Here is a 27,882-nt window from a genome sequence, read left to right on the forward strand (position 1 = left end):
TGATTAGCTCAAAGCTGCTTCTTTTTATCTTTTCACTGCAGAAACAGTTCCTGTAAAATCGAGGGTATATCTCACACCTATCTGATGCATCACCATTTTGTTTGAAAGCCATAACTTCATAAAGATATTTTTGCAATATGCAGAAGCCATCACCGAGTTAGTGCAGAACGTCTGAGTAAGTGGCCAGACTCTCAGTGAACACTGCACTTTTTTTTCTGAGCCTTGAAGTCAATAAGATAGAGTTCTCGATTTCCATTGATCCGAATTACATATCAGTCTTCCACATGTACATCACATTGGTACTAAACAAAGTCCAGGACTTGAACATGTAAGCTAAGGATGAGGGAACTGATTACCTGCTTTTGAGATCAGATGCTTCAGACAGTTACTGTAGTATTCCTATACATATTATTCCTTAAATGTTAGAGGATTCAGTAAAACTGAAACATATAATACTAAACAAAATATCCATGAAGAATAAGATTTCCTATGTATTAGGAAAATACATAGATTCAAAAATTCAATTAAAAATGAAAACAAGAAACTCTTTAACCCGATCACCTTCGAAAAATATTTCTCTCTTGGTCAGACGCAAATTGGATTTCAGGAATATCATTTTCATAGCAATATATATTGATTAATCATGAAATGGATTATTGTTCCTTCTATTAATTGAAAGCCCAGTGTCTGTTTGTTTGTTTTGAATTTCGTGCAAAGCTACTCGAGGGCTATTTGCGCTAGCCGTCCCTAATTTAGCAGTGTAAGACTAGAGGGAATGCAGCTAGTCATCACCCCCCATCGCCAACTCTTGGGCTACTCTTTTACCAACGAATAGTGGAATTGACCGTCACATTATAACGCCCCCACGGCTGAAAGAGCGAGAATGTTTGGTGCGACTGGAATTCGAACCCGCGATCCTCGGATTACAGTCGAACGCCTTAATACGCTTGGCCATGCAGGGCCAAGCCCAATGTCATTAATGAATTCGGTTCACCGCCACTTTATATTACTTTGTTTCTATAAAATCCGTATATTTGTTTGAAATGTAAAGTGTTGTAGAATTAATTTACTGCATACACTAAAATTATCTGAAAAAAGTTGAAAAGTTCCGTTAAGACGGAAGACGTTTGAAATGTCGTCCTCTGCACTTGTATTTTTTCAACAACAGACAGTTGCCACCCATTCCAGATTACTCATCGAAAATAATAATGTTTAAAAAATTTTACAATATAGAATCAAAGTGTACATTTACATAATTTTACGAAACTTGCAGACCAGTCTATAGGTTTTACACTATTTAATTTTGAATAATTTCCATTTGAAAGCCTTTTCAAATTTATTTATTTATGTTTATTTTTTAACGTGAAAGTATTTCAAAATAATTTAGGGCATTGGTTGCGATTTAATAGGTGGCAGCAAAACACAGACTGAGGCCCTCTTTACGTGAAGCTACAATGGCGAAGTAAGTACAATTGGTAAATGTTGGAAAATCCTTTTGCATCTAGTGAATTTTAATGTTTCAGTGAAGACTTTTGAGTGTAATATGTAGTATATATTTCTAAAATATGTTTCCAATAACTTTTTATAACATATTTTTTTGCAATAAAAACTGTTTATGGTTGCAAGTGACGAAAGGTTTTGAAGTGTTAGTGAACAGTTTTTAACGTTGTTATAACTTATCGGAAATGCGGCTTCAAGTTAGAAACCCAAGCGCATGCTTAGTTTTATTTTTAATTTGAAATGCTTGAAATTTAAAACTTGTGGTTGTTTCAGCACACTAAAAATGTGGTATTGATGTAAAAGTTTTTGAACGATAGTTATAAATATAATATGCAAACCGTTATTAATAAATATGTACTACGAACTGTAGTGTTCCTTTAAATTGTTATACGATTATCTATAGAGAAAGATAGAATAAATTGCTGAATGACTCATTACGTGCTAGTATGTGTATAAGCAGACTAAACTCGAGTTTTTCTCATTAGAATTTAGAAAATGTGGAATTACACAAGTGGTGACCTGTACAGTGTTACATCAGGTTCTTTGTTTGTTACATTGTGACGTATATTTACAGTTTAGAAAACTAAGTTGATAAACAATATAAGTTTTATAACCACAGAAATTGAGTGACATCTTGGAAGTAATAATCTGAATGTTGAAAAGAAGTTTGTATACTATAATAAAGCCCATTATCTTGTACTATCTAAATTGAAGAAGACCAGGGTTGTGCCAGAATATAGCATATATTATCAGTAAACTTTGCTTATAACTCATTTGCAATTTTATTGTTATGATAAACATTTGTAAGGACAACGTTGAAAGTGAAATTGAACTTTGACGTAGAGCAACATTAACTTTTATTAAATATGTGTGAGGGTTAATTATTTAAAAGGGGGAATCTTGTTAAATGAATTGACACTATTCATAACTTCTAAATCTTTTAGGTCAATAGCTAAAATTAAAGTTGACTGATAAGGTGGTGTCCACTGGTTCAGTGTGTGGATAAAGAGGTGCAAGGGGGAATATTGACCATTTCTGTACAATTTTCTCGTGTTCATTTACCAGTGCAGTCAAATACAATTTGATTTTGCCAGTGTGGATTGCTTTGTTGTTATGAACACATCTTGTATGTTGAAGTAATGTCCCTTTGTTAGATCTGTATGTAGTACTTGTACAACAAAATATATGGGGCATTTATGTACAGTCACCCATTTAGTACTTCTAAACAAATTCATTTTCTCTTGTAAATCAAGAGTGGTGATTCCAAAGAAAGGTGTGAGGTAAGGACTGTAAAGAGAAAGATATAGGAATTTAAATTATCTAGAACACAAATGTGTTATATTCTCAAGATGGCTAGTATGAGTGTTAAAACTTTAAAGTACAGAACAATGTTTTGACCTTATTAGGTCAACTTCAGGTTGTTCTGTACTTTAATTAAACTTTTGACACCCGTACCAACCATCTAGAGAATACAGTTTTACTTAAGATGGTTTTATCATCACAATTTGTGTTATAAGCTCTAATAAAGAAACAAGTGATCAAATTAGGTCCATAGTTAGATTAACTGTTATGATATGTAAGGCTGTATTTTTATTGGTTTGTTCTTTTTAATGTTTATTTAAGGTTTCTAGTAATGGAAAATATTGAGTAATTGGACTTTCAGGAAAGGTGTGTACATGTTAATATAATTTGATTAATAAGAAAACTGAAAAACTTTTTATATATGCTGCACGGATACGCTTGAATCATTGTTTCATGAAAACTTGAATGAGTTAACTTGCACAATATAAGTGAAACCTGGAACAATTAGGAACTTGTATAACAGTCTTCATCACAGGTGTAATAGTTTTTACTAAAGAACAATGTATTCATAGTAATACTGTTTTCTTGGGACTTCATCAATAATGTTAAATTTTTGCAGTGACAAATTTTTTCTATTTGTTGGGGGGGTGACTTTCTCCCGTCTCATAGGATATTAGATTCTTGTAATGTTTATATTGACATGTTAATGATTTTTCTCAGTCTTGATATTCTTGCATGGAATTAACTTGATATCATCATGTAATTTGCTAATATCCATAAAGAAATGTTAAAAGAAATCTGAAACTTTTTCAAGTGGTAAATTACAATTGTTTAACTACAAATGGTAAAGCTAAAACATGACATTCTTTAAGTTCAGACATATTTTGTGACCCAATTATGTTGTAAAAATAAACTAATTAGAATTATTTTTTCTGGTTATTACTGTTGATTATTTCAACTATTCAAGTAATTGTAATGTCTTTATGATTAATTTAAGATATGTTTGTAAAATTAATAAATTTAACAGATTGTTAGCCATAGCTCATAGAATAGCTCAGAGTTTTTTTATTTTCAAGTAAGCACTTTAAACTAATAGTTTCATAATCTCTTGATTTGAGGTCTAATTATAATTTTGGACTCAGGTGGTCAAATTGTGTTGATGGATTGTTCAGGCAGGGTATTCACGATGAAACTTTATAGAATGGACAGCAACTGCTGTTGTAAAGACACAAGTGTAGAGGACGATGTTTTCAAAGTCTTTTACCTTTCCTCTTCAAAGCCTGAAGAGGAAAAGCAGAAGACTTGAAACGTCTGCTACACTTGTCTCTCTAGAACAGGCATTTGCCATCTATTCTACAAAGTTTCATCATAATGATTGATGTATTAGGCTGTGTCCAACATCTTAGATTTACTCTAAATCAGCCCAAAGAATCAATTTTGAGGTTCAGCCGATCCTGATGAGTAGCAATAGTGAATCAAGTACTCATGTGCCCAACACTTGATATTGCTGGTGCAATAATACCTTTTTTTCTTTTTCACAGATTATTTTACTCTAATCCTGTCTAAAAGAAATTCAAGTGCTGTGGCTCTTGAGGATTCCCTCTTATTTTTATTATGTCTCATGAAAGTGATTTGCTGATTTAAGTTATTAATAAACCCAGTGATTATTACTAAACTTAAGCAATCAACCAGGTTCTATAATGAAATGTAATATGTAAATACATTACAGATTTTCATACTTTTTAACAAATGTCTAAAAATTATGTTGTTTAGGGAAGCAAAGAAGGTACCGCAGGTTCCTGAAAGTTTGTTAAAGAAACAGAAAAAGAGATTGGAGTTGAAAGCAAAAGCTTTAGACAATGCCATTAAGCAGAAAAAGGTTTGTATATAGTTGAAGACTGCTTTAATGTTAGGGGTTGAGTTAAAGATAATTTTTGTTTTATTTTCTATGTTACTCTGAATTATCTAATAAAAGTTTCACTGTGTGAAATTTATTTTTTTATTTGTTAAAATCTTTTACTGGAATATTTTCATTAAATTGTGTGTGCATGTAGAGCTGTGCTACAGTGTTGTATGAAGCTGTTTTATGTTGATTAAATTACCATGACTGTGAGGTAAACTATTTACCATCATTTAATTAGATTCGTCGTGCAAAAAGGAAGGAGATATTCCAACGTGCTATGAAATATGCTAAAGAATACAAAAGCATGGAAAGAAGTGTCATCCACCTGAAAAGGATGGCAAAGAAGCAGGGAAACTTCTATGTCCCTGCTGAGGCCAAGCTTGCTTTTGTCATCAGAATTAGAGGGTGAGTTTTCAAAAACTTTGACTTTTGTACTGTTGTCACTGTGGGGTTGAGTTAAAAGGTTTTTTTAATGGTAAATAATGTTGAAAGTTGTAAAAATTTGATTTAATACATCATGAGTAAGCTATATGTAAAAAAATATTGACAATATAATAACATTTTAACCACAAATAGAAATTATAGTTGTGGTAGATCAGAGAGTGGATCTATAATGTTCCATTTGTGAAGGTAGTGGGTGCAGTAAAGTTTAAAATTAAAAAATAGAATAACTGTTTGAAATACCTGGTGTGAAGGAACTGCATGTTTCAGTAGTTTTACACCACCATTACCAGGACTGAAAATGTGTCTGAGAAGTAGGTAGTTTTACATAGAAAAAATGTTTAACTGATCGAAATCTATGAGTATCATACATGAGCCAGTATTTGTGTTTATGAATGCTAATAGAATTATCTATAATGTGAATGCTCTCTAACTGGTAATAGTAGATTTTAAACTGACCAACTTGCATATATCACTTTTTAAACATGTGGGAAACTTATGCTTTGTACTTGGCAATTATCTGGATAAATTGTTGTTGTTGTGAAGATTGTGTTTTTTTGTAGGTTTTATACTATCAAGAACCTACTTTCAGTCAATCCATGTCATTTATGGTGATGCCACCTAGGTTTTACAGAATTGAAAGATGGCTAAATACAGTGAAATTTGTTTATCTCTACACGTCTTCTTATGGTCAAGGTTCAAAGACCATGCTATATCACATTTGTAGACTTGCATTGAATATTTAATTTGGTGTCAAATTGTAGATTATAATTCAAATCCCAGTATTATCCATTAGTTAATTTTCTGTTTAAAAACATATAAACATTAATTTTTGTGTGTCGTGTGGTATGTTGAATGCAACATTGGTTCAGTTTGTTTGTGATGTTCATGTACAAAGTTCATAGTGTCTTGTGAATTAGGAACTTATCTTACAGATATTAAGAAGGTAGAACATTTCATCTTTTCTATTTGTTGATATCACTAAATTTACTGAATGAAATGGTAGCCCCACTAATATCTATTTTTGGAAAGACTTTGATACACCTACTTCTATGACTTTGTGAATAAGTATTTGAAATCTCAGAATGCCACTTCCCCTGGTGGCCTTCTCAGCCTTTTTCAAAAAATTTGAGCAAAAAATTTTGGTGCTAATTTCAAGAAGAAAGGTAATACTTTTATTGAGCTTAAAATTTCACATTTTTTATACCAAAATACAGCCTATTTAGAAAGCTTGATAAATTAGTGTAATTCTGTGGTGTTGATACAGTAATTTATGCTTTTGGTTATTTCAAAATGTATATATAAAACTTGATAAAGATTATTTCACATCACATCCTCCATGTGTGAAATTTGAAGAGGCTTAGCAACCTATGTCGACAACTTTCACATCTCATGTCAGTCGTTGAACATAGGTATATTGTGAGGCAGCTACAGGCTGCCCTCAGTCGTTTACTGAAGTGGACCACAGCAAAAGGCTTTCATTTCTCTCTCTCTGAAACCATTTGCATGTATATTTGCTGCCAGGGGGGTGGGGGTATTCATGCTGATACTGATTTCGGGTGACTAACACTACTGTTTGAACTACCTGTTAGTCATCCTTGTGAGTTATTAAAATTTTGCTAGAGGTGTTTTAAAACTTTTATTACTTTACTTTTTGAAAATGGCCACAATGTCAAATAACTTTGAACAAGGACTGGAAAGGCCAACTTCAGGTGACTGATGGTGGTTTTTGTACTTACATTTTAGTCTTCTTGGAGAGTTATGATAATTACAGTTATGCTACAGAAAGTCCTTTAGAGCTTGTATTACTGAAGTTTTTCTCTTAAAGCTGTAAGCTAGATGTAAACATTGGTTTTATGCTATTTATGTTTTTTTTAAAACTTTGTTTTACCTTAATTTCCTTTTATGAATTTTACTAAATTTTATCTTTTTACCGGATGTTTGGTGCAGCTACCACAGCTGCTTTGTGCCATTAAACACCAAACCAACCAACTACAGCCAAGACAGGTAACCTTGTAATGGTTTGATATGACATGTTGATAGAATAGTTTGTAGGGTGAATAGGGAGAGAAATAATCAGATTATGATACTTAGGTGTAGGATACAACAATCAGGAGGCTAGCAAATGCAGTTTTTGTTTTCTGTAGGAGCTAATTAATAAGTACAAAAGGTTCGTAAAGGTATTCAAAGTGAAAGGTATATGATAATTTTGTCAGGAATACTGTCCAGAATGAACTGGGATTGTTATAAGTTGGTCACTAGGGCTAACTGCCAGGTTTAGGTTAGTACGAGGTCTGTTAAAAAATACGTGGACTGATGTCATAAAACAAAATGTACTTTATTTAGAAGTTACAGGTCTGGGACCCCTTCAAAGTACTCTCCTCCCCAACACACACACTTATCCCAACGGTGTTTCCACTTGTTGAAACAGTTCTGGTACGTTTCTTTTGTATTGTCCTCCAGCTCCTTCGTCGATTTGCCTTAATCTCGGAATCGCCTCAAATCTTCTTCCTTTCAAGGGTCTTTTGAGTTTGGGGAACAAGAAAAATCACTAGGAACAAGGTCAGGTGAGTAGGGGGGGTGGGGAAGAACAGTGATCGAGTGTTTGGCCAAAAACTCACGAGTTCTGAGGGCCGAATTTCACATCAACGCAGTGCATATTCAATTTTTCGGTCACAATCTCGTAACAAGATCCAACTGATATCCCACACTCTTCAGCAAGCTCCCTGACAGTCAGACGTCGATTTGCCCGCACCAGGGTGTTGATTTTGTTGACGGTGGGTCGCCAGTTGACGCGGAAGGACGCCCAGAACGCTCATCATCTTCAATGGACTGTCGACCATCCTTAAACGCTCATGCCACTTGAAACATGCCGTACGCTTCATAGCAACATCACCGTAAGCTGTGTTAAGCATAGCAAAAGTTTCAGTCGCAGATGTTCCAAGTTTAACACAAAATTTCACAGCAAGAGTTTGCTCCTTCAGGTCATTCATTCTGAAATCCGCCAAACGAGAAAATCGCACTTCACTTAAAACCGCGTAGCTAATACACAAATGAAGATATCTGCAATTGGGAAATGGCATCATAATCAGCTGATTTGTGCAAACCTAGCGACACCAAGCAGATTCTCCTGGAACCAACTGGAGCTGCGTAATTCAAACAGTCTGCGTATTTTGTGAAAAGCCCTTGTATGTAAGGATGAGCAGATTGATTGGCTGGATTTTGGAATCAGTTCAGAAAGATTTTTGTATTGGATGATTTACATTTCAATAGGGTATGGGCTGGCTGGTTTGTTAAGACTATTAACTCAGCTGTAAGAGAAGTTTCATACTAAGACTAAACAGTGGTGAGAACCAAAATAAATCTTAAAATAATAAGAGGTAGAGAAACGTTTAGTACAAGAAATGAGTATAGAAGTAGTTATAAGGATTGGCTTAACTGTAACTATTGTAATGCTAGAAGTATAAGAAATAAATGAGATGACTGGAGCACTGGCAGGGATGAAAATGCAGGGCTTCAAAAAGGATGTATGAGAAACAATTTGCTGAAAATGTAAAAAAAATAACAGTAAATATTTCTAAATATATGAATAGTAAACAAAATGTTAGAATTGCCCCTTGAGGGGGTTGTAAGGGAAGGCTGGTGATTGTTAGATGGCCAAGTTCTTTGTCTTCTGTTTTTACTTACAAATATTTAAGCAGTGTTCCATATCTTCATCTGTTAATAAATGTAAACAAGATAACTATTCATTCTGAGCTGGTCACGGAAAAAAATTGGAAGTTAAAAAGTAAGGCTCCTTCACTGTTTCAAGAGGTTAACCCTATGGTGAAAGGCCATATCGTCATGTTTGTTAACTTGAACTCAAATTTTATTGATCTATTATGTTATAAATGTACATCAACAAGTTTGGTATCAAATTGTAATTATAATTTAAACTTTAATGTTGTGTGAGTTAATATCTCAAAAGTAACTATTGAACAAATGTACCTAAATATAGATTATTTGTGGTAAGTTGAATTACAGCATTGGTTTAAATGAGATATTTCTAATGTCAAAATACTAAGTCTGTAGTTTCATACAAATTAGGAACTCAAGTTACCAATATTATCAAGCTAGAATATTAAACAAGAACCTCGTATCTTTTTACTTTGAGATATGGCTTGTGTAATTAATCAAACAGTGGCCCCATTTACTCTTTCCATTTTTGGAGACAGTCCATTATATACACTTCAGTATATGATATGATTTAGTCTGGTAGGCCTCCTTTGTTTTTTTGAGTCAAGATTTCAAAGAGGTAGGTTGTATCTTTTAGTCTGCTCAAATATTCTAATTTTTTAGAACTAAATACAACTTAGTTTGATAAATTGAAATCTGTGGTATCAGTATTTTCGTTCATGATGTTTTTGGTTTTCATCTAAAAAATATATTCTTTCATATCTTCCACCTCAAATTTTAAAAGGCTTAGCAACCTACAAGAAGCAGCATCAGAGTACAAAGGTTAAAACTAAATAGATAATTGTTTGCTTTACTTTATTGTTCTATATTTTAAAAAAAGTTTAATTTATTTCTAAATAGTAATCTATATACATATAAATGTATAATAATTGAAATATGACAGTATAGTGCAAAATACTAGTCTACTGAAACACAGCCATAATGGAAGACTAAAGATGCAAGTTTTTTGCTGTTGGATACAGTAATGTGAACCAGGCTTAACTGAAAAGTTTAGTATAATAAATGGTGGTTACAAGGTTAAAATCTGTTGACCATACATATGGTGGAGGAAATAAAGTCCAAAGTCTTATGGAAAACATGGTTGAAATATATTTAGCAAGTTTTAAACATTACACAAATAATATTTGGGATGTAGAATAATATTTTATTGAAAGTCGTATCACATTCGGGCTAGTAACGAAACAGACATTATTTTCCCAAACAAATCTTTAGTAAAAATAGTGTATTTAAAAAATATGATTTTTTGTGAAAATACATATTGCACCAAAAGTTATATTTATTGTGTGCAAGTGTGCATACGAACTGGTATATATTATACTGAGCCCATTCTGAAAGGGTTAAAGATTGGATGTGTGAATCACTACTATTTTTTGTCAGTCCTTGAATAGTAGGCAGGTACTGGAGAATTGGAAGTTAGCTAATGTAACTCCAAATGAAGGGATAAAAACTGTCCCAGTAATTATAGACCATTAGTTTTGTGGGAAAAGGTTTGGAAAGTTTGCTTAAAGATGTTTTTCAAAATATTTTATCAAATAATGAACATGGCTTCACTAAGGAAAAATCTTGTCTTACAAATCTTTTATTTTATCATTCTTTGCTAAAAGTTACTGCTTATGCAGATGATGGTAATGGTGTTAGGATTTTCAGAAAGTATTTTATAAAGTGTCATATAAATGGCTTGTTTAAAAAAGATTATTTGAATTTGTGGGGGATAAGTTGGCAAATTGGGTATAAGAATACAGAGGGTTGTTCTAAATGGCTTAATATCACAAGTGTGGTACTTCAGGGTTAAGTCACAGAACCATTGCTCTTTCTTATTGACATCAATGATATAGATGAAGGAATGGTTAATAAATTACTTAAATTTGCTGATGATATTAAGGTATTGGTTGTTACCAGTTTGTATACAAAAGGATTTATATCATTTAGCGAGTTGGTTAAATAAACATTGGATGGATTTTAATTGTAATAAATGCAAGGTAATGCATTTGTGTTATCATAATTTGAATTATTAGTGTAATTTGGATAGGAATAACTTAGTGTCATGAATGAAAGAAATTTTGATGTAATGGTTGATCAGTTACTGAAGCCATCCAAATTTATTTTTTCATGAAATCTGAATTTCCTAAAACTTGCTATTTGTTGCTATTTGTTTATGATAATTTTTCTTATCTATTTTTGTAAATTGATTAACATTTTTATAAATCAGTTTCCAGATGCCACCTTTATTTTACTTAAACACTTAAGTATAGTTTTAAATATACATATATTAGCAATTTCTAGATTAAAATATCCCTAACGCCTTTTCGGACACACTCTCACCATCAGTTGCATCGTACTGGAAACGACACTTGTAATAGAACATGGAGAATTGGAAATTTTCTGGAAAACCAGATGACCTTCATGATACCAACAAACTCCCTCTGTATGTATCATTTGTTTGATTACACCACCATTCTCAGTTTGCCCATAAAGAAGAAAGGTCCACCTTTTGAAAGCACTTGAGTTGTATGGTTTTTATTTAATTTTATGTAGTGTGCTGTTGCTAGTGATAGGGCAAATATGATTTTAAGTTGTTATCTTCAGAAATACAAGTTTAAAGAGGTTTAAATTTAATTGTATAGGTCACTGGTTGGAATAATGTTTTCAGTCTTTGGCTCCTTACCTTAGTAAAGATATTGAATTATTGGAAAGGATTCAGTGAAGGGTTACCAGAATGGTGCCTGGGATGGAGGGGTTGTCATATTGAAGAGAGGCTGAAATCTGAAATTTTCTCTTGATTGAGATGTTTAAAATTGTAAAGGGAATTGACAGTGTTCATGAATCATATTTAATAGTGAGAACAGTAGGACTAGGGACAGAAATATAAACTCTGGCAGGGTAGGAGTCACTTTCAGTTGAGTTTCATTTTTCTAACAGGGTAGGTGGTCTTTGGAACAGGTTGCCTTATGATGTAGAGGTAGTAATTTAAGTGAGTTTAAGAAAATCCTTGGAAGTATATAAATTATAAGAGGTGGCTTTAAGATTTTGTATTTATTTTTTAAATTATTTTAATTTAGTTTAGAGGATAGTAGTTAAGATATACCAGTAGGTTCCAAACTGTGTTCTCAATAAAAATAATAAATATATATAATTGTGTAATATTATGAAATTTAAAACATTAAGACTAAACATTTGTATCTTCATATAGTCTGTAGTTATTCTAGAACAAAAAACATATCCTATCTTTTTATGGTGGTTACAAGATTTGTAAAATTCACCAATCCCATACAGAGGGATGGCAGTAAAAAAAGATAAAATGCCAGTATTTTCTGAAAAAATATATCTGGAGGTTATAAATATGTTATGAAATTGGAAAATTACTTACAAGTTGAATAGTCAGCATTGTGAATGAAAAATATAAGAAAAGTGTAAATTGCAAATCTTAATACTTAATTTAAACACCTGATTTTGTGTACTAAAGTCTTGTAATGTGTGCCAATAACCTTCAAAAATGTATAAAGATATGCATACATTATCAAAAATCCATAGTATAATTACCTCCATGGTTACAAGATGGGTGGATCTGACCCAACCTGTAATGGTAGGCTTAGGGATGTTGGTAAACTTGGGTATGAAGTTTTGTGTAACTGTTATTATATACAGTTCTTTTGAAAGCAAAGCCAGACATAAAATTAAGGTTGATTCTACTGTTGCATGTTTCTGTGAAGTGAGTGTAACATAAATTGATATTTCTGTTTACAGTATCAATGGAGTGAGTCCAAAACCTAGAAAAATTTTACAACTTTTTAGACTGAGACAGATCAATAATGGTGTCTTTGTGAAACTTAACAAGGCTACTATTAACATGCTGCGTATCATCGAGCCCTACATTGCCTGGGGGTAAGTTACATTGTCATTTTATATGCACTATATCATCACATTGAACCAGCCATACATCATCTGGAGGTAAGTTGGTTCTGAGTTTATATTGGAACCAACTGTGTCTAACCATTGTTTCCAATGTGTTGGGCTTGTTTTTTGTATACTATCCTGTGTTTCTTCCTCCTTCCAAAAAATTAATATTGTAGAAAGTGACAAGTTTTAAACTTGGTTTCTAGACAAATCTCTAACAGCTACATTCTTAGAATCAATAGATAAATCCATAATACAGCTAAATTCTCAACTAAATTTTTATGTGTATATCCATTTCTCACATTGTTTCTAATAGTGGAATAGTTGCCCATGTGGTTGGTAACCATTAGCATGTTTACATAAGACTTGTTTACTTCTGACAAACACCCTGACCAATGCTTTGTACACTCAGGAAAATGCCTTATCACTTTGTTTAGTATTATAGCACCATTAAAACACTAAGTCATTTTGAATGAGTTTTGAATAAAGATTAAATCAGCTTTACTACAGTTGGGAATTGGTTGTTATCAGATATGGTATGAATTTAATATATACTAAGATATTGTGACAAGTACTTGAATTTATTTATATATTACAGCTACCCAAATCTTAAATCAGTTCGAGAACTGTGCTACAAAAGAGGCTTTGGCAGAATTGATCGTCGGCGTATACCCATCACGGAGAACTCTATTATTGAAAAATGTCTAGGTAAGTATTATAGCAACAGAGATTCTGTTTGAGGTTGAAGATTGTACACTCTTAAGTTATGGTAGGAAGAGTTCTATTTTTGTATAACTCCATGAGTTACATAAAGCAGTGGTTACTGTATTTCTCAATTTGTCTTCACAAAACGAAGTAGGTTTTAGTAAATCTGAGAATGTTGTACACAAAATCAGTGTTTATTGAAGTATGTTTGCTAAACACTTGTAAACTTACTGAATCAGTTGTGCTTAGACACTGACTGGTTTGAGTGAAATGATTTGTATGTTAAGAATATTTTTTTCAGGCACTTTGCTGTGATTACTTATCAGTGAGATGATGTTAACAAAAGTGTATTGTGTATGGTTGTAGGGAAGTATGGAATTATGTGCATGGAGGATCTGATCCATGAAATCTACACCATTGGACCAAACTTCAAGAAAGCTACGAACTTCTTGTGGCATTTCAAGTTGAACACCCCCCTTGGTGGGTGGAGAAAGAAGACAACACACTTTGTCGAAGGAGGAGACTTTGGGAACCGAGAAGATCAGATAAATCCTCTTCTGAGGAGAATGATCTAACTTGTTCTGGTCCTTGTATACATATTTCAATGGTGAAAATAAAAGTTATGAGAAATTAGAAAAGATTGATTGATACACTTCATTATTTGCAGCTATCCTAAACCCTTTACCCCTTATTTCTACACTTGATTTTGAAGCCACCTAGTGGAAGATCCTATGTCTAGTATTATAAGCTAGGAAAAAACAGTCATGGTGTTAAGGGTGGATGGAGTGTACTGAAATACTACAGAGAATTTTGGCACATTGAAAGTTGTACATTTTCATTTTATAGGAAATATTATTTTATGGGCCAAAATTCTCTGTAGTATTTAAATACATTCCATCCACCCTCAACCATAGTTTTTTTTTTTCCTACCTGTAATACCATACATATAGGATCTGCTTATAGATTAAATTGGAAGCAAACACTGGCTTCCTGGTGTCGTGATTAGGTAAGATACAACAGATAACCTCAGCACAAAGAATATGGTACTAAAACCAAGTACACTGAACCTTGTCAATATTTAATATGTTACTGTTTGATACAGTTATATAAATACGACAAATGTATTAGTTAAACATTACAAGTATTTTTATATATTTATAGTGTTTTTAAAAATTCATTGAAAATATGAAGTGATGTTTTAGCATATTTGTTACAGAATTCTGCATCTGTCCCTGCCACAAGAGCTTTCAGAGGGACATATTGAGGTTCGTTAGGGTTGTACTGAGCCCGTCCTAGTTTTTCAAGGAACAAGTGACGTTGTCTCACCAGGAATTCACGTTTCAAAAGAACCCCAGGATATCTGAGAATCTGTTTGTGGGGTATATTCATTGTGTTGTGGATAAGATCAAATTTTTTCAACAAGCATGGTCGGTCTGTAACAAAACAGTGAATTACTAAAAACTTCAATAAAATTAACATGTTATTAGTATTTTATCATATAGAATGGTGGTTGATGTAATATCCAGAACAAAGTTTATAATAAAAAATTACCATTTGTATAATATACACAATAGATATTACATAACCTGAAAGTGATGACAACATTTAATATATTAAATAATTTCTTACTCTGAGACACCCTCTGGTAGATTTTAGTAGCTGGATATTTTTTTAGAAAAATAAAAATACAGGAAATGTTAAAGTACATTCAGACCTCACAAGTATGAAGTATTAAATATGGTCATGCTTGAAATGACCACTTCTACATCATGTATACTGAAAAGAGAGATTAAGGAAAAGTTGATTTCCAACACTCAGAACTAGAAATGTAAGACAGGAGAGGTGACACTGTTGGAGAAGTGAGGAAGCTAACATTCTCAGTAGTCTAGTCAAATATGCTATTATTGGATAAATAGTAACTGTTGTTAGCACAATTCTAGAACCAGCTCACTGTTCTGTTTATGTACATCGCTGATGAGTTACGACCAACTTTTGAATTTGTCTCTTGTTAATATGTGTATCTGCAGGTCTAAATGTAAAAATTAAGAATGTTTGAAATATTTCAAAAGGTGTACTCACCTACTAGCCAGATTTTAGGTTTCTCAATTAACAGCAGTTTAGTTTCTTCTTGTGAAAATCCCATTTCTTCTTTGATGGAGAAGTTTGTTTGCTTGTAATTTGAATTAAAAACAAAGCAATTAAACTCTGGAATTATGATGAAAACTTCTTGCAGTTTTGTTTATATATAGGTAAAGAATGTAATGTAAACAAAATATTGAAGTGTGTATATATATCAAGTGATAGGTACCCTTCTGTTAGTTAACACTTATGTACTTGTTTTCAATTATCACTTTGATCAAACAGTTGTTTGATAAAGTTGAGATAATTTTAATCTCTTTTCACTTTTATTTTCTCAGTAATTTTTAAACTTTTTATTATATAACAGTCACATGTTTCAACATGTTTCACCTGTGATTGGTAACAAAGTTGGTTGTGAAATAGTTAAATGCAAAAGTTATCTAGAATACACGTAAACTTGGATCTGAATTTACCCAGACTAATTGTCTACCTTGTAATAATAATAAAAAGGTTTACCACAGTCTACTATATAAAGGTGAAAAACTTTCCACCTGTCACCAAGCTACCTCTGCTGTTGCACTGCCAACTGACACTCAACTTTTCATGATAGACAAACTTGTATAGTGGACATAAATTTGAGGGAAGGTTGGTAGACACTGTGATAATAACATTAAATTTGGTATACATGTGCCCCATGCTTGGCAGTGGTTAGTGCACAAGTAATATTCATTAGTTAAAATTATCTATTACATTTGATTGATTGTCAAAAAGAAACACTAATACAACCTACCAAATTTTGTCCAATTGAAGTCTTGGCTACAATGTAATAACCTGCATGTTTTACATGTTGCACATTTAAATGTTTAAAATGCCCAAATTATGGTCTACTTAGCAGGTTAACAAAGCCAAAACCAGAAAGACAGTCCAAAGATCCCAAAAATCATAAGAAAGTTCACTGCTTTTACCATCAGAATTAATAATTTGAGAACCAGTTTTTTTTTATGTTTCAATCAATAAGGATTTAACAAGAAGTACATATGAACATAAAAATATAAACAGAAGTTAAAACTAATTAAACTTAGAGGATATTACCTTGTAAAATACCAGATGTAGGATAGTTATTTTTCATACATACAGTTACTAGATTTTAATGAAGTTTAGAAAATATTATAATTTTTAGAAGAAAATCAATATTTATCATTATATGACAGGAATGCAGCTTATATCGTGTATACAAAATACTGTCAAAAAACTTAACGCATTACCCTACGTGAATAGTAAGTTACAAGTTGTTAAAAACAGATGCTTACCACATTATTCTACCAATAATCTGTCAAGAGGTAGATAAATACCTCAGTGTCATACAAGAACAGTTGTAACTATAGATGTTACATTCATCCTTCAATGACAAAATAAATGAAACCAACTGTACCAAACTTGAATATTTCAATAATTTCTTTGTAAGAACCAAACAACAATCACAGTTTTATCAGTAATAAAAAATGGTAGTTCAGATGATTACCATATTGTTAAACATTTGCTCTATAAACCCGTGCAAGTCTTTTCCATCTTTAATATTAATGTATGACAAAGCATGAATATATAACCACAGAATAAAATATGATGATTTTAACCATGTCCTAACTATGACACCAGGAAAGGCTTACACTAATATCAGTACACTTGTGATGGGGTCTTTCAGTTTTCAAAAATAAATGACGTTATAAACAGCCCCCCCCCAAACAATATGGGGTCTATTAGAAGGCTAATACTATCCCAAAACACTGTTTGAAAAAATGGGCAATTAAAGCTAATTTGATTTATATCAACTTTATTTTAATGAAAAAGGGTTTTGTGATGATGAATGTGGTAGTCCTTGTGGCTTCATTTAAAATAACTTTGATCATAATTGTTATTAATAGTTAATAACTAATTACATAAATCAAAATTAAAGATACAGACTTAGTTTCTCTGTTATAAATTTATACAAACAACAGTAGTTTGTTCAAAAATATTGATGTGTGTGTAACAAAGGTAATTTAAACAAATTAAAAGGAAAAGTATAACACAGCATTCACTACTATATGAAAGTAATTCACCAGTGATGTTATGTGTACTCACCTTAACTTTATGCAGGCCCCATAGTGCTAACTTTGGTAACCGTGTCACTACATGTCTAAGCTCATCTCCTGTCAACTGGAATTCTTTCTGAAAGAAACCCAACCTTCTGTCAATTCTTTTAGTGCTAAATGATAACCAAAATGGTGCTTTAGACACTATACGAGTTATAGCATCTTTGGAAAACTTCTTTGATTCTAAATAGTTGACTCGAACTTGTAGGTCATCCAATGACTCCTTGAAGATTAAAGGGTTATGAGTCAAAAATGTCCCAAGCTCATTTGATGGAACACCAAGATCATGAAGAAACTGAATGTGGTTATTGATGTTTTTCTCAAAATCCAATTTTAAAACAAATTTTGCCAATCCTGCCTTCTTCTCGATGCAAGATAGATCCACTCCAAGTTTAACTAATTCCTGTAAGGTCTGAGAACGTGTTGCATATGCAGCCAAGTTAAAAGAAGGAGATAACACTGGAGACAAGTTGTCAATAAATTCTGGCTCTAGAGACGAAGATAACGGATCACGTGGTAACAAGTCTAACTCGTTATTTGTTTCTAAGTCTGATTCTTTAACTTGACTAACTGGAGATAAGTGGTCAATAAATTCTGGCTCTAGATAGGAAGATAACAGATCTTTTTGTGTCAAGTCTAACTGGTTATTTGTTTCTAAGTCTGATTCTTTAACTTGACTAACTGGAGAGTGGTCAATAAATTCTGGCTCTAGATAGGAAGATAACAGATCTTTTTGTGTCAATAAATTCTGGCTCTAGAGTCAATAAATTCTGGCTAAGATAGGAAGATAACAGATCTTTTGTGTCAAGTCTAACTGGTTATTTGTTTCTAAGTCTGATTCTTTAACTGGAGATAAGTGGTCAATAAATTCTGGCTCTAGATAGGAAGATAACAGACTAACTGGAGATAAGCAGTCAATAAATTCTGGCTCTAAAGATGAAGATAAATGATCATGTGGTGACAAGTCTAACTGGTTATTTGTTTCTAAGTCTGATTCTTTAACTTGACTAACTGGTGAGGATTGAAGTGTATATCTCTGTTTCTGTTCCTTATAATTTTCAGAACTTGCATAAATTTTCTTTAGTTGATGGATATTTTCCTTATTTGATTCCATTTGGTTTTGGTCAGTCTTTAGTACATCATGCTGTTTGATAATCCCCAATTTCACCGTTTCAAAACTTGTAATGGGCTGTTTAGTGGTTTCAAAACTTGTAATGGGCTGTTTAGTGGTTTCATATCTTGTCTTGTGCCTAATGGTATTCTTTTCTGTCCATTCTTCAACTGATTGATCCAATTTATTTTCATGATTCCTGTTTAATTCTTGTAAGTTTATATTCACTGAGGGGCCCTTAAGCTTTGGGTGAATTTCATAGAACAAGTGTTGGAAGTATAACGCATCATCATTACTTTTCTCTGCTTGTAACCTACAATAATAAAGATAAATGAAAATTAAATTTATTGCCACACTAGGTTAATAAACTGTCTTAAAGTAAGAAAGATTTTTGTACCATCACAAAACATAATGTTCCATCTTAAACACTTTCTATAACTTTGACTTTGGTTAGAAATATTTACTGTTTTGTTTTTTCCATCTTTGAACTATGGATTTGGTAATAATGGAAAGCCACTACACTAAGGACTCACCTGAACTATGGATTTGGTAATAATAAAAATCCATTACACTAAGGATTTACCTAAACTATGAATTTGGTAAAAATGGAAAGCCACTACATTAAGGACTTACCTAAAATGTGGATTTGGTAATAATAGAAAGCCACTACACTAAGGACTTACCTGAAATGTGGATCTGGTAATAATGGAAAGCTACTAAGGACACCTGAAAAGGACTCACCTGAACTGAAATGTGGATGGATTTAAGGATTCACCTGAACTAATCTGGTAATAAAAAGTCACTTACAATGGAAAGCCACTACATTTACCTAAAATATGGATTTGGTAATAATAAAAAGCCACTACACTAAGGATTCACCTGAACTATGGACCTGGTAATAATGAAAAGCCACTACACTAAGGACTTACCTGAAATGTGGATTTGGTAATAATGGAAAGCCATTACACTAAGGACTTACCTGAACTAAAATGTGTGAAGATGTTTTTTTGTACATTTTTCAACACTACAAATCAAACAAGTACAACATAACCAAAGAAAACACCAACACACTAAGTAGGAAAACCAATACAAACAAACAGAAAAACAAAGAAGCTGTACTTATACAAGAACTTAAACCAAAATTAAATCAATCTCGTGCTCATTTATACTCTCGTTAATCAGTTGCAAACTCTTTTGTTAACCTGAAGATGACCTAAGAATATCAGAATGTTGTTCTGTACTTTATTTATTTAAAGTTTTAATACTTATACCAGTCATCTTTAGAATACAACATAATTAATCTGAAGTAATGAGTAGCATATAAGAAGCCAAGTGTACTAGTTTCTTTTGATTAATTTAGATAGTTTCAAAACTTGAGTGGGTGAGTTCAGCAGTGATGGATAATTTTAATTTAGATTGTTTCAAAACTTAAATGGGTGAGTTTGGCAGTGAAGGATAATGTTAATTTGTGTATTTAAAAGCTCTTCTAAATAAGTTTAATTTTGATATGTTTAAATATTTTGACAAATGATAGTCCATTGTCATTATAATAATGTATATTTTATCTATATATATAAAATAAATTCATAATTACAAGGTTATTTTAAATGGATCAAGAACTTTGATCACAAATCAATGTCAAATATAATAATAGGCTAATTCACTTGGTGAATGTAGGATTCAACACTAGAGCAGGTAATCATAAATTTCTACTGGAAGATGAATTAAAACTATGAATCATAATCCAGAAATTTCATATTTATTTCCTAAACATTAATTTTTCTATAGAAGACAAATGAAAATGTAACAATGAAACTGACCTGCATGTAGTTTCCGAGAAATGTTTCTGGTACAACTGGAGAGGAATCTTTGGGGTAAACAGCACTCTGGAGATGAATTCTTGTTTTAGAGGCAGTCTCCTAGTTATTAACTGTAACCCTTTGATTCTCATGTTGAACTAGTACCTGAAATGGACACATAATAGAAACTGAAATCCTGCAATTCTCATTATAAATTAACACCTGGATAAGATGCACGTAAAGTAAACTGACACCATGCCATTCTAAATTAACACCTGAAATCCAAACAAAACAGAAATGGAAACCCTGTCCTTCTTATTCCAGATCAAGACATTAAATATATATTAAAAAAAAAAAAAATTGAAATTCTGTGATTTTCATTCTGGATTAACACCTGAAATATACAAAGAAACCCCTTCACAAAATAATTGATAAACAGAGTCACTAATTACAAGTTTTATTTATCTTCCTAAAATAACATAACACTCAGAACACTATCATCCTAAAGTATGCTTGTATTCAAAATACTGTTTATATAATTATAAAAATAGAGTTAAAAGATGTTCTTCTTCAGTAAGATATAGGTGCTAATGTTTCAGCTCTGATACTGGCTACCTTATCTTCTGTTCAAGTGTCTGTCTATTAGAATACACTTGTATAGGTATCAACATTCACATATCTAGTGGTTTTTATATATACCATCAGAAAACCTTATGTATGAAACTAATTATGAAAAGATACATATATAACTTGTTTGGCTTGACAAAAACTTTTTTTTTTGCAATAGAGGAATAATCCATAAAAATAAAAAAATAAAAATTTGTTTTTAAAATGACCAAAACAAGAATTAAAATTACAATAATATAGAAACAATAACACTAACAGTTTAAATATACAATAATACAGAGACAATAACACTAACAGTTTAAATATACAATAATATGGAGACAATAACACTAACAGTTTAAGTATATAATAATATAGAGACAATAACACTAACAGTTTAAACATACAATAATATAGAGACAATAACACTAACAGTTTAAATATACAATATAGAGACAATAACACTAACAGTTTAAACATACAATAATATAGAGACAATAACACTAACAGTTTAAATATACAATAATATAGAGACAATAACACTAACAGTTTAAATATACAATAATATAGAGACAATAACACTAACAGTTTAAATATACAATAATATAGAGACAATAACACTAATAGTTTAATTATACACAAATATAGAAACAATAACACTAATAGTTTAATTATACACAAATTACACATTAAAAAGTTTAAAACAATAATTATTTTTATACCAGAAGTACTACAAGATCATAAAAATAGATGTTCAATAGATTTTCTTCAATTACACTTAATTTGAGTATACCAGGATCGAGCCTTACTGACCATATTAACCTATTTATAGAAGAAATTGACTTCAAAGTGTTGAAAAAATATCTTTCTCACACAGTTTAGTTAAAGCATAAAAGCTCTAACAACATTTTGTTCTTTCATTAAAAGTTTTATAGTATGTCTACATAATATTTTGTCCAACATATAACTTTCCAGAAACCAGATCAGTTTGTAGGTCAGACACACATTTGAAAAATTACCTTAAAGGTATCATAATTAGGAGCACTTGTTCAATGTGGTTTCAAACCTCTTCAATAATATACACCTATTCACAGTGACAGATAAATCACGAGCTGAAGCTGAAGTCACAGAACACTACCACAAGTTTAGGGTGTACTTACTGACATAATAATTACGAGTTGGTAATTCTCTATACAAAAATCACTAGTTAGGCCTAATTTGAAATACTGTGTACAGTTCTGGTTTCATCTAACTTCTACAGCTAGAATATGTCACATGCTTCATATTTCATTTCTCCATTTGTCATAAAATGCAGTTGTCCCAGTACAATAGTTTAATTACTGTCTGCTCATTATAATTTTAGTGACAGGGTGCAAAGGGGCTGTGGGATGGGGGTTTGTTTGTTTGTTTTTGAATTTCACGTAAAGCTTCATGAGGGCTGTCTGCACTAGCTTTCCATAATTTAACAGTGTAACACTAGAAGAAAGGCAGCTACTCATCACCACCCACCACCAACTCTTGGACTACTCTTTTAACTAATGAATAGTGGGATTGACCATCACTTTATAACACCCCACAATTGATAGAGTGTGCATTTTTTGTGTGTGCGATGAGGAGTTTAACCTGCGACCTTCAGATTATGAGTCAAGCATTCTAACCACTTGGTCATGCCGGGCCAAGGAGGAGGGTGTCATGAAACCTTATTAATTAACGAGTGTTGGAATCACCTAGCCTATGTGCCATGTGCAAAAAATAACAAATTTAAACTTAAATTCTAAATTAAGCTATTTTTAATCACCAATGTTTTCAATAATAAACAACCTTCTTTAATCAACAGGCTCTAAATTAAGAAAATCAACAAATATTTTCCCAGTTCTGTTGTCTGTACACTTCATTTTATACTTTTAGTACATAGACTAACAACCATATTAGGTCATATCTTGTTGCTAAACAACATGAAATAAAAACCATTGTTGGAACATTATGTTACCAAAACATACCGGCTTTCATATGTATTAAAAGTTGTTAATTTAACTGATTTTTACCAAAAAATTATTCTGTGAATTAATTTAATAAATTATCTTAATTGTGATTGACTCACAAATAAATTTACAGATGTTTGAATGCACCAATTGCACTTTTCCATTTCTTCATTGGTCAAGCTTGATTTCACACAATTTATGTATTTCAGATAACTATGTGAGGTTAGGGTACACTATGGGATGGGGATGGTACTTACCCCATCATTTTTGATTGACTATACACTAGCTATCTAAAAAAGGAAACTAAGTTACTGGAAGTGGTTCAGAAGAAGGTAACTAAGATGATTTTAGAGACAAGATGGTTATCTTATATGGATAAGTTAAGAACTTATATTTTCTCTCAAGGAAAGAAAGGTAAGAGGTGGTCTTATTTAAATTTATGAGATTATCCACAATAGTTACAGAATGTAAATGTATGTGCTGTATTCTGAAGACAAAAGGATGGATTAGAGGAAATAATTTAAATATTTAAAAAAAAACATCTTCTGTTAGGACAGATTTTATTTTTTTAATTGGGTGAATGACTTATTAACCAAGATGCTTTTGACAGTGAATAATGGAAGATGGCACTTTACAATAACTTAAGAAAGAGGTTGACAACTTCTTAAAAATGAAGGCGAGGTTTAAATTTTAGGTTTCACTTTACTGAAAGATATGTAAACCCACCACTGAAAGATCAAACACTCCATAATGGTTTTGCGATATTACAATGACAAGTATGAAATTAGAGAATTGTTAGACTAAATAAAAACATGTCACAAACCTCTATTATTACGTATTTTTTTAAAGTACAGCAAAATCAAGGCTAACACATTTGTGGTAGCAAAAAAGTCTTAGAATATTCCTTTACTAATTATTTAGGCCTTAATACGTATCTCAGTTACATTACTTAGTCATACTAAACTGTTATTTATTAACAGTTAATGCTAGCAATGTTATTCATTTGTATACTATTAATAAAAATAAATAAAAAATGTCTACCAATGACGGTCATACAACCTTTTCTATATCTTAAAAAACGTTTTTAAAGGAGCTTTAAATCTCATTTCTTCATTCATGTATTACTAACTTAAGAAAAAATTACATTTTATTAATTATTACATACGATAATACAAGTATTAATTACAGAACGTCATTTTGTGTACGCAATCTTTTTCAAAATTTAGTCTCGAAATTTTCGAATTGATCAAACAATAGTCAGTGCATAACGAATGTGTTCTAAGTAAATTTAAGAATTAGAAATAATAATTTCTTATTTTTTACTTTATTTATATTCAATAAACATATTTTCTCTACAAATAAGTGTTTGATCGTTTTTTGTGTTAAATGCTAAATAAACGCTGGTAAAAAATAACGAAGCCTAAGAGAAGACTTCCTGACAATTTTTAACAAAATAATTAAATTGTTTTATCGTTTTCTGCATGGTGTTGTATTGTAATGTACTTTATCGCTTGGCAAAATTTATATAGCAACATTATGTATAATAAAGTGTTATTTCATTATGAGTCATGTTTATTAAATTGAATAAATTGTCTACTATTTATAGTTTTGTTTTATTCTACACGTGGTAGACAAAGCACAGATATTCTATTGTGTAACTCGCATATCAACTAGAAAAGTAAACCTTTGGGATTCTTTGAAAAAATACAACAAACCATAAACCAGAATAGGCCAATTAATGCACTCTGAAATGTACTGTAAATCAGCACGATACTGTTATAAGCTACGCTTTTAACTGAGACATATATTATTAACGAAAAAGAAAATTTTGATTTTTACCCACAAACGTTAGAAAATTTTAGCAGTATGAAATGCAAGATAGATTAGGGTGGACAAACGACTGGTTATACAGACACGCGAATTTAAACTTCGTAAAAGTTGTTTTTGTTTTAATAACTAATTTTCTATAATTAAGCTAATCTGGTTTCGGATATAATATTAATTTTTCTATCACACAAGCATTTTTTTTACAAAACGGGAAGAAAAACTTATTTAAATCAAATTACTATTTCGTTTACCACAATACACATATTATTATTATGTTTATTAACAAACAGACCGAATAAAAGGGAAGAACACTGATGTTAAACTAATACTTAACCCCAATCATTCTTATTTTGTGTGAAACCTACGTCTTTTAGTCTCAAATTACGTGTTTTGGTTTTTGTATTGTGTCAATCTCGTTTCAATGACCAGCAGTGATCAGTCATCATTCGTGATGACGAAAAACCTACGTGTTAACCTGAAGATGCCCTAAGAAAGTCGAAACTTTGTTCTCTGCTTTATTAGTAAAAAGTGTTAATACCCGTACCAGTCATCCTGAGATACAATCAGCTATCATGCTGATGTTGCACCTTTCCTGATACCTCTTCTTCCAGTGGCGACGCCAAAGGAAGGATTGGGGGCTTGAGCCCCCCCCAATGAGCTTAGCCCCCTCAATCCCCCAATATTGTTACCTACATATATTCATAAAATATTGAAAATACAATCGTCGTTGTTGCTTAACAATTAACATCAAAGAAACATAGCTCTGTAGAACTCAATGTCTTCATTAAGACGGAAGTATGTGTCATGCATTCCATAGCAACGTACTGAATGCACTGAAACTCATGCGCTGTATTGCAGCTCCCTGTGTAATGCCATTTTATCTTGAGCTTTGACGAAGATTAGACAACCACGTTGATTTCAAGTTACAACAGATCATCACGGATTTTACTTGATAAACCAAAGGTTTCACAGGTATTTACCCATTAATTTCATTTATCTTTTATTGAAAAGTAAAACATAGCATGCATGTATAAGTGTATTATTTATAGGTCAAAACTATGAAGCATTTAGCCGGTGTTGAGTCCTCTGTGAGATCATCTTGCATTGTGTATCAGCCATCCAAAATTGTACTGATGATTGTGGTATACACTTAAAATTGTGACTTACAATCCAATTAATATTATACTTATGATTATATAATAACCTTACATGTTAACTGACCAAATAATATTTCTAAACAACTGTGGAGGAAAACCGACATTACATAAGAGCCGTGATAGATGCACTGCTCTACACAGCCTGCCAGAATGAAGCCCATAGAGGTCACAGGGAAGGTAGTCAATCAGAAAACAGGAGCAATTTCCTGGAACTTCTTGACATGATTTCCAGGTATGATGAAATCGTGAAGAAAAAGCTGAGTGGTCCTGGCAATGCCAAGTACATGCACCATGATATCCAAAATGAACTGCTTGACATCATAGCTGGAATGATCAGGAAGGATATCAGCAAAGAGGTCATGGAAGCTGAGCATTTTGCTCTAATGGTGAATAAAACAAAGGATGTGAGCAAACAAAAACAGCTGTCTATTGTGGTAAGGTACTTCCGCCAACAGAGCCTTCATGAGTAGTTCCTAGACTTCACAGCTGCTGAGGGTCTGGATGCAGATTCATTGCTCAAAAAATCATGGAGACTCTGGCTAAGTGTGGTATAGATAATAATGCCTGCATTGGTCAGTGCTATGATGGAGCTGCAGTCATGTTGGGGCACATCAGTGGCATAAAGGAGAGGTTCAGGAGAGAGGTGTCTCAGGCTATGTATGTTCACTGCTATGCACACAGGCACAACCTTGTACTAGTTGATTTGTGCACAACGTCCAGGCTGCAGCAGAGTTCTTTGTGACAATTCAGAAGCTGTACAAATTCATCTCTACATTGGTTTGCATGAAGAATTTCTGAAGGTACAGAAGGAGCTTGAACCCGTAAAACAGCACATAGAGTTGAAGCGACTGTCAGACACAAAATGGGCCTGCCAACATGCTGCTTGCCTGGCTGTGAAAAGAACCCCCCTGCCATTATGACAACCCTAAAGAGTCTTGTGGAGGGAGACAATTTCCACAGAGCCACTGAATCAAAGGGCATGTGCATCCTTCTAGATCAGCAGTTCGTAACCAGTCTAATGACCATAGAAAAACTACTGCTGATGACAAAACAGCTATCAGACTACCTCCAGTCACCTGCTCTGCAGCTAGCCTCTGCAGAGGACATAGTACAATCTGTCATTTCTGGTCTCTCAGAAATGAGAACTGAAGCAGCATGGAAAGGCTTGGAAGAGTCTGCTGATGATATGTGTAAGAAAGTGGGAATACGCACTGGGATGGTGCATCAAGATGGATAGCAATCTGCCGCCAATCATCTGGACGAATTCATAATCACATCTAGTACTAGCCAAAGAGATGAACCAACACTAGATGCTAAGAGACACACCTTTTATGCCATCATAGACAGGATGATCAACGAGCTGAATAGGAGATTCTCCTCTGATGCTTGCAGTGTTCTGATGGGTGCAACTGCATTGAATGCCAAACACTCCACATTTCTGGACAAGCAAGCACTCTTAGGAATGGCAGCAAACTATGGTGTGGCAGAGGATGACCTCGCAGTGGAGGTCCACCAGTTGGACCAGCTAATTGCCAGGAAGAAAGACAAGGGGCAGGAAGTATCCACACCATTGAAGCTTGCAACCATGCTGGAGACATACAAGGATGCCTTCATGGATCTCCACAAACTTGAATGCATCGCTGTGACCCTGCCTGTCACTTCAGCTGCCTGTGAGAGGAGTTTCTCATGTCTGAAGCTTCTCAAGACAT

General features: G+C 32.6%; 3 protein-coding genes across 4 annotated transcripts; 1 reads left to right on the top strand and 2 right to left on the bottom strand.

Moving 5' to 3' along the window:
* Positions 1 to 1,409: 1,409 nt before the first annotated feature.
* RpL7 (ribosomal protein L7) lies at positions 1,410 to 14,118 on the top strand. Of its 2 annotated transcripts, XM_076469784.1 has the most exons (6): positions 1,410 to 1,462; positions 4,576 to 4,681; positions 4,944 to 5,110; positions 12,626 to 12,763; positions 13,374 to 13,483; positions 13,847 to 14,118. In XM_076469784.1, the coding sequence occupies exons 1-6, from the start codon at positions 1,455 to 1,457 to the stop codon at positions 14,053 to 14,055; spliced, it is 738 nt and encodes a 245-aa protein (XP_076325899.1). In that variant the 5' UTR covers positions 1,410 to 1,454; the 3' UTR covers positions 14,056 to 14,118. The 2 variants fall into 2 exon arrangements, with proteins under 2 accessions (XP_076325899.1, XP_076325898.1); XM_076469783.1 differs by lacking the exon at positions 1,410 to 1,462 and having other exon boundaries at positions 4,565 to 4,681.
* A 419-nt stretch (positions 14,119 to 14,537) lies between these two features.
* mTerf3 (mitochondrial transcription termination factor 3) lies at positions 14,538 to 18,100 on the bottom strand (the record flags this gene model as incomplete). The annotated part of the gene is made up of 3 exons (XM_076473878.1): positions 14,538 to 14,913; positions 15,560 to 15,650; positions 17,681 to 18,100. Coding segments are annotated over 3 exons (789 nt in total), but the record flags the coding sequence as incomplete, so codon positions are not given.
* A 111-nt stretch (positions 18,101 to 18,211) lies between these two features.
* On the bottom strand, positions 18,212 to 24,461 carry LOC143233497 (uncharacterized). The gene is made up of 3 exons (XM_076469782.1): positions 24,231 to 24,461; positions 20,623 to 20,766; positions 18,212 to 19,115 (listed from the first exon to the last, which is right to left on the bottom strand). Exons 2-3 carry the CDS (start codon positions 20,751 to 20,753, stop codon positions 18,452 to 18,454), a joined length of 795 nt encoding a protein of 264 aa, XP_076325897.1. The 5' UTR covers positions 20,754 to 20,766; positions 24,231 to 24,461; the 3' UTR covers positions 18,212 to 18,451.
* Between the last annotated feature and the right edge of the window lie 3,421 nt (positions 24,462 to 27,882).

This window comes from Tachypleus tridentatus, chromosome 12 (assembly GCF_004210375.1).
Source record: "Tachypleus tridentatus isolate NWPU-2018 chromosome 12, ASM421037v1, whole genome shotgun sequence".
NCBI classification, from domain to species: Eukaryota; Metazoa; Arthropoda; class Merostomata; order Xiphosura; family Limulidae; genus Tachypleus; species Tachypleus tridentatus.

What these genes read in the sequence shown, in the direction of transcription:
- RpL7 (XM_076469783.1), top strand. Translation starts at nt 4,565, where the DNA reads ATGTTGTTTAGGGAAGCAAAGAAGGTACCGCAGGTTCCTGAAAGTTTG. An exon ending in ATGCCATTAAGCAGAAAAAG is followed by an intron (nt 4,682 to 4,943) that starts GTTTGTATATAG and finishes TCATTTAATTAG; the next exon opens with ATTCGTCGTGCAAAAAGGAA. An exon ending in TATTATTGAAAAATGTCTAG is followed by an intron (nt 13,484 to 13,846) that starts GTAAGTATTATA and finishes GTATGGTTGTAG; the next exon opens with GGAAGTATGGAATTATGTGC.
- LOC143233497 (XM_076469782.1), bottom strand. Translation starts at nt 20,753, where the DNA reads ATGAGAATCAAAGGGTTACAGTTAATAACTAGGAGACTGCCTCTAAAA. An exon ending in TTCTCGGAAACTACATGCAG is followed by an intron (nt 19,116 to 20,622) that starts GTCAGTTTCATT and finishes TTATTATTGTAG; the next exon opens with GTTACAAGCAGAGAAAAGTA.